General features: G+C 35.0%; 1 protein-coding gene across 2 annotated transcripts in view; it reads left to right on the forward strand.

Annotated features, from left to right (window-relative positions):
- Positions 1-7,091, forward strand: part of LOC127942868 (SLAM family member 9) — a 129,400-nt gene extending 122,309 nt beyond the window's left edge. For both annotated transcript variants that reach the window (XM_052538872.1, XM_052538873.1), the window contains exons 4-6: positions 6,020-6,148; positions 6,322-6,413; positions 6,664-7,091. In XM_052538872.1, the coding sequence (XP_052394832.1) occupies positions 6,020-6,148; positions 6,322-6,413; positions 6,664-6,717 (275 nt within the window). In that variant the 3' untranslated portion in view covers positions 6,718-7,091. The remainder of the gene's footprint in view (positions 1-6,019; positions 6,149-6,321; positions 6,414-6,663) is intronic.
- Positions 7,092-7,595: the final 504 nt, after the last annotated feature.

Here is a 7,595-nt window from a genome sequence, read left to right on the forward strand (position 1 = left end):
AAACTGTTTAGTTTAAAACAAGACATATCAGGCTTTCTATGGATCTATCTCTCTATCTCTCTATTCACTGAGTTATGGTTCATTTTAATGACGTGTTTGTAAATGAAGATCAGCGCAAACAGCAGACAGCACACTTTGTTTGTTATCTTTATTTTATAAGTGCACACAGTTTTGTTGTTATTATGTCTGTCAGATTGACCATTCTGAATGATATTAACACAGTTCCACACAGGTCATCAGGTATAAGATGAATGCCCTTCTGGTGAATCTTTAAAGATTAAGGACAAACATCATTTGTGTGCAGCAGAAGATTGAGTGTTTGCAAATACAAGTAACTTATTTCATTCTTAAGCCAGATGTGCTAGAGAAATTAGTTTCTAATAGTTTCTTAAATAAACTTGATCATTCTAATATGCTGGTCTATTATCAATGTTGGAAACAGTTTTGCTGCTTAATATTTTGGGGAATCTTTGATACTTTTTTCACGATACTTTGATTGATAAAAAGTTTTTTAAAAGAGCATTTAATTAAATAAAAGTGTTTACTGTCACTTTTTTATATATATAAATGTAACACATCCTTGGTGAATAAAACTATTAATTTCTTTAAAAAAAAAAAAATACTGACCCCAAGTAATTTTATTACACTTTATTTTAGTGGAGCTATTCTCGCTGTTAACTAGTAGCTTATCAGCATACATATCACAAGCATATTGGCTATTTATTAGTATTTTTAAACCACATATTAATGGCTTATTCTACATATTTGAATGTTTTAAAGGTTATTTTCTCAGTATTTTGATTTTCAATCAAATAGTTGTATCTCGACCAAATATTGTCAGATCCTAACAAACCATACATCAATAAAAAGCTTATTTATTCAGCTTTCAGATGATGTATAAAACTCAATATTTAAAACATTGACACTTAAGACTTTAGTCACAATTATTTGATTTCCACTGTAAAAAGAATAATACAAGTGTGTTCAGTTCTTATATCTGACTACTCTGATACAAGTAGTTTAGTAGCTTGGGTAGGTTAAGATTAAGATCCCATGATTTTTTTTTTTTTTTTTTTTTTTACTTATGTGCTATAATGCAGTAAAGCACATGTGCATTAAATGGATAAATTTAAATAAAACCTGGAACAAAAAGTTATTTTAAAACTTTATATTCGTATAATACGTTTTTTTAATGGAATAAATTACTCACCACAAACAGAAACAATGAAGGCATTTTCTCTGATTCTGCTGCTGAGGATCTGTAGTTTATATTCTCCAGAGTCTGTGTTTGTGATGTTTCTGATGGTCAGAGATTCAGTCTGATGATCCAGCTTCAGTCTGTTTCTGAATCTCTCAGTTCCTTCATTACACTGAACATCTGTACAGATGTAACTGAGATCTCTGTTAATATGAGTTATACAAATAAAATGAATCAAATTCTGCTCTGCTGCTTTGCTCTAACATCAGTGTATAGAGAGACTGAATCTCCCTCCATCACTGACACTGACACTATATCTCTATCAACACCAAGAAATCCTGAGAAGAAAGAAAGACACAGATTATCTCAGTGTGTGTGTGTGTATATATATATATATATATATATATATATATATATATATATATATATATATATATATATATATATATATATATATATATATATATATATATATATATAATGTATGTGTGTGTGTGTGTGTGTGTGTGAGGGGGGTGGGGTTCATACATTTAGTAAAACCATTCATCTTAATAGCGAGGCTTATGTTAGAGATATTTGAAATTAGATTTAACTTTAATTCAGTTTAAGTAGATTAATGAGTTATGGAGTTATATTAATATATAGAGTTAAAGATTTAAAATATATGCATAATACAGGACTACTTGAAGCTTCACAAAAAGGGAGATTTGAAACAAGTGAATGGATGTCACAAAAATGGCCATCTCAGAACCCAGAAGGGCTGGGGTGTTGGATCTTTAAGTCAACATATTGCTAAAGTGAAAGTGAAAGTAACCTAGAGTGAGAAGTCAGTGTCAAAACAACAATAGACCTAAGCTTGTCTCAGTTTGCTTGTAATGTGGCATTAGACACCGAAGCTCAGAAACAAGTGTAAAACAAACACGTCTCTCCTGGCAACATTTGTGGTTTGAACGGGTGAATGCAGAACAGAAAGTCCTATTGTTACTGCTTTGCGAAAGCTACATAATCACGCTCCATTGTGCACTCAATAATAGGCCTAAACTATGTTTTGGACACCTCTTAAAATTGCTGTCCCCTCAAATATTTCAGTAGATAATGGAATATGTATGTACTGTATGTATGCATTTATTTATTCAATGCCCACGTAAACTCTGCCTATGAAATAACAGGCTTTCGGACGTGATTAAGTAGACAGACAGATTAATATGTGTTTGATGTATCTGATTTATTTTATTGCAGCCAAACGACTTAATGATTGAAACCAGTTCTCCTCAGACCCACACGTTTAGTCAAACACTCATTTTGGGTTGAATCAGGTGTGTGACCATCAAAACAGAACGTTCCCCTAATGCTCTTTTATGGTTGGCTTTAGGTTATTTTAAGCAACCATTGAAGAACATTAGCTGGATTAAATGAAAGAGAAATCCAAAATGTGCCTTAGTTAATTTGATCTCTAATGCATTTTAATACAGAAAATAAAGAATAAATTGCAAACCAATGTGAAGCATTTAATCTTCCCTTACAGAAATATGAACCATGGGTTCATGGCAGTAAAAGTGTAGTAACCCTGTTTTTCTTTCACTAGACACCTTCGAACTAACACACTCACAACAAAAGTGCATGAGATGTTTGTCCATCGACTGATCACCATCATTGTGAGGAAATCCGCCCGCAGCAGGTTTCCTTTTGTCTTTCATGTTTCGTGTTGAGCTGCTCATCTCACACCTTAGTAACACCTACAATCAGAGATGGGAAATAAATCGACCTGTTTTTTATTATAATTATTAGTATTGTTATTATTATTTACTACAACTAAATGAGTGCAAACCATTTTAAATCCATCATCTTTATTTTAACATGAAATTTAGGGAGATGTATACAGTAATACAGTCCTATTTTACATATTTAATACAGTGAGACATCTACCCTCGTTGATGAATTATTAAAAATGGTTTTTACTTTTGAGAACGTTTAAAGTCTTAATAGGAGCCAGACGATCATTTATTTGTGAGGATATAACACGCAGAGCATGTGTGCGTGCATCAGGAGAGGCAAACTGTTGTGGGAGGATTCACACCATGAGTTTTTAGCAGATGGTCTTTTTAGATCAGACACAGAACTGGTAAAGAAAATGTTTTACATGCTTCTTTTGTTCTGTTTGTGCAGCAGGCCACTGGTTGGTAAGTTAAAAAAAAAAAAAAATTGGCTTCATTTCTTCTGTTTCAGAACATCAACTACTGTTGTTCAAATTGTTCAATTATTCCCGGCTCGATCAAATCAAATTGAGGTTTACGTTGCTCATCTGTCTGTTCATTTCTGCAGACTTTTAACTTTTGTGTCTTTGATGCTGTTTATCAATTCACATTTAAATAATGCAGCTTTAAAATCTTTTCGTGTTCCTCAGGTGTGTCTGGTTCTGAGACAAATGAAATAAAGTCGGTGTCAGTGATGGAGGGAGATTCTGTCACTTTAAACGCTGTTGTTACTGAAATACATGAAGACGATGACATTCTGTGGTGTTTCAGAGATGAAAAATCTCTGATTGCTAAAATCAATAGACAGACTAAAATCTCCTCCATATATGATGTTCCTGACGTTGGTTTAAGAGACAGACTGAAGCTGGACGATCAAACTGGATCTCTGACCATCATGAACATAACAACTGAACACACTGGACTTTATGAACTACAGATGAGTGGAGCTAAACTGATATCAAAAATATTCAGTGTTTCTGTCTATGGTGAGTAGAGATAATTTGTTCATCGAACATTTTTATTTTATTTTACTTGATTATGTAAGAGATCACAAACACACTCACTAAATGTCATTATACTAATCATTTTCTCAGTGCATTAAACCAAGCACCCCACCACCCTTTTTTTTTTCTTTGATTTATCCGTATTAGTGTGATAACACAATTTTGAGCAATTTTAGACCAATATCTAATCTTCCATTTATAGGCAAAATTATAGAAAAGGTAGTTTTTAATCATCTGAACAAATACTTAAACTCAAACGGATACCTGGACAATTTTCAATCTGGTTTCCGACCGCATCACAGCACAGAGACAGCACTCATTAAGATAATAAATTATATTTGGTTAAATTGCGACTCTGGCAAAATATCGGTGCTGTTATTGCTAGATCTCAGTGCTGTGTTTGACACTGTCGATCATAACATACTACTAGAGAGAATGGAAAACTGGGTCGGGCTTTCTGGGATGGTACTCAAATGGTTCAGATCATACTTAGAAGGGAGAGGCTATTATTTGAGTCTAGGAGAGCATAAGTCTAAGTGGACGTCCATGACATACGGAGTCCCACAAGGCTCAATTATTGCACCGCTCTTGTTTAGCCTGTATATGCTTCCACTAAGTCAAATAATGAGAAACAACCAAATTGCCTATCACAGCTATGCTGATGATACCCAGATTTACCTAGCCTTATCTCCAAATGACTACAGCCCCATTGACTCCCTCTGCAAATGCATTGATGAAATTAAAGTTGGATGTGCCAGAACTTACTTCAGTTAAATAAGGAAAAAACTGAAGTCATTGCATTTGGAAACAAAGATGATGTGTTCAAAGTGAATGCATACCTTGACTCTAGGGGTCAAACAACTAAAATTCAAGTCAGGAATCTTGGTGTGATTCTGGAGACAGATCTTAGTTTCAGTAGTCATGTCAAAGCAGTAACTAAATCAGCATAATATCATTTAAAAAAAACATTGCAAGAATTAGATGTTTTGTTTCCAGTCAAGACTTGGAGAAACTTGTTCATGCCTTTATCACCAGCAGGGTGGACTATTGTAATGGGCTCCTCACTGGCCTTCCCAAAAATATCATTAGACAGCTGCAGCTCATCCAGAACGCTGCTGCCAGGATTCTGACTAAAAGCAGAAAATCTGAGCATAACACACCAGTCCTCACCTCCTTACACTGGCTTCCAGTTACATTTAGGATTGATTTTAAAGTACTTTTACTCGTATATAAGTCACTAAATGACCTAGGACCGAAATATATTGCAGATATGTTCACTGAATATAAACCTAACAGAGCACTCAGATCACTAGGATCAAGTCAGTTAGAAATACCAAGGGTTCACACAAAACAATGCTTTACAATTTGCCTCACATTCACACACACATTCACACACCGACGGCGGTGTCTGCCATACAAGGCTAGGGGTCTTGCTCAAGGGTTAGGGGTTAGGGGTCTTGCTCAAGGACACCTCGACACTTGGTCAGGTGGAGCCGGGGATCGAACCACCAACCTTCTGGTTTGTGGACAACCTACATGAACCATATGTAATGTAATATGCTATGTAAAGAACTTTGAATTACCATTGTGTACAAAATGTGATATATAAATAAACTTGCTTTGCCTTGCCTTGCCTGTTAATGTTTTATTGTCTCACATTTCCAGCTCGTCTGCCTGTTCCTGTCATCAGCAGTAACTCTTCACAATGTTCTTCATCATCATCATCATCATCCTCAGAGCAGAATTGTTCATTGGTGTGTTCAGTGGTGAATGTGGGTCATGTGACTCTCTCCTGGTACAGAGGAAACAGTTTATTGTCCAGCATCAGTGTGTCTGATCTCAGCATCGGTCTCTCTCTACCTCTGGAGGTGGAATATCAGGATAAAAACAGCTACAGCTGTGTGCTCAACAATCCCATCAGCAACCAGACTCAACATCTGGACATCACTCAGCTCTGTCACACATGTGCAGGTACAGATAGAGCTGATATATGTGATTATTTACTGAGCTGATCTCTGTGTGTTGTTTCAGAACAGATCATTCCCTTCTCTTTCTCATCCCAGCACCAGACGGAGCGTCTCCTTCACACACAGTCTCTCTGATCGTGCTGATCGCTGCTGGATCTCTGCTGATCATAACTCTGTTTGGGATCTTCTGCATCCACAGGAGAAACAGAAAAACTGATCAAGAAGGCAAGTGTTACTTACAATAATTAAGAAAGAACTGTAAGTAGGACAGTTTTTGGGTTTGATTTTTTTTTATTTTTTATTTTTTGTGAATTGCAGTAACACCAGTATTGCGCCATTAAATTAATTACATTTTAGTTATGTTTTTAATGCATGTATTTTATTGTACTGTATTATAGCTGTTGCTGTTGATAATGAAGCAGTTCAGACTCGTGATGAAGACATCACTTACGCCGATCCGGTGTTCTACAAACGAAATAAACAAAAGCCGGTAAGTCCATTTTTGTGTTGTTGTGCTTTATTATGATGACACACATAAATCAATATTAATATAGATTGTAGTTAGTTTTTAGTCTATTGCTGTGATTTGTTAAATAGATCAGTGGTAGAACTGGTGGGTTGTGACCACAGACATTGGTAGTAAGTCTGGTAAATCACACTTCTACTGTTGTTTACACAATTTTTCAGAATCTGAGCTATTCAATTAATTTTTTTTTTATTTAATTACATTAATATTACAGAAAGCTGCTGAGGAGATTCATGTGGAGTATGCACCTATCTGCATAAGAAGATGAAACTTTAATCTTTTCCAAAGTAAAGAAGTCCCTTTTATTTAGCATATGGTTTATAAATGTGATCTTTGATCTTTGATGAAGTTTCGGTATGGTTGAGACTCTGAACTTTACACAAATTCTGACATAAAAATTTAATAGTTTGCATAAATGATCTGGTTCACAACATTCCCACTGGGAGTGTTGTGATTTTATTTCCTTAAATATACACAGAGATGTGGTTTAATCAGTTTCGTGAACAGTGTGTGCATACGAGTGCCTATAATGAAACACTGGCTAATGTGCATTTGTGAGCGCACGTTAAAGGTGTGAATAGCTTGTGGTTGAAGGTCTTTTTCCACTGCTGTTAATGCGAAACTCTCAGTTTCTGTGCAACTGTGTCAATGTAAAATGTGCAAATGTTTTTTTTTTTTTTGTGTGTGTGTGTGTGTAACATTAAGAGGAACATTAAAAGTAGCCTACATATGATTATTTGCCTCACCTTGTTTTTTTTGTTTGTTTTTTTTTGTATACTTGGTTTTTGAACCTTTGGTTATTTCCAAGGCATAAACACAGAAAACCAACCGTCAGTCTGTGACACTCGTTACTTGTTTAACCTGATAAATGTCACCGTCCCGTATACGGGACGCCTACATTTACTTCAATATATTACAATTATATCCTAATCTAATCATGACAAACTATATATCGTTGGAAAGGTCTAAGACTCCTAAATAGATATTTGACCACGTTTTGTTGTTAAGAAATTATGAAGGAACAGTAAAAGATTAATTTATAAAAAGAGTGCACCTCAAAACATATACATCATAACTGGAGTTCTGTCCTTTGTTACAAAAAATCTATTCCGCTTCCTTTTTCCCTATCACATATTTTAGTAATCA

Source organism: Carassius gibelio, chromosome A22, assembly GCF_023724105.1.
Source record: "Carassius gibelio isolate Cgi1373 ecotype wild population from Czech Republic chromosome A22, carGib1.2-hapl.c, whole genome shotgun sequence".
Classification (NCBI taxonomy): Eukaryota; Metazoa; Chordata; class Actinopteri; order Cypriniformes; family Cyprinidae; genus Carassius; species Carassius gibelio.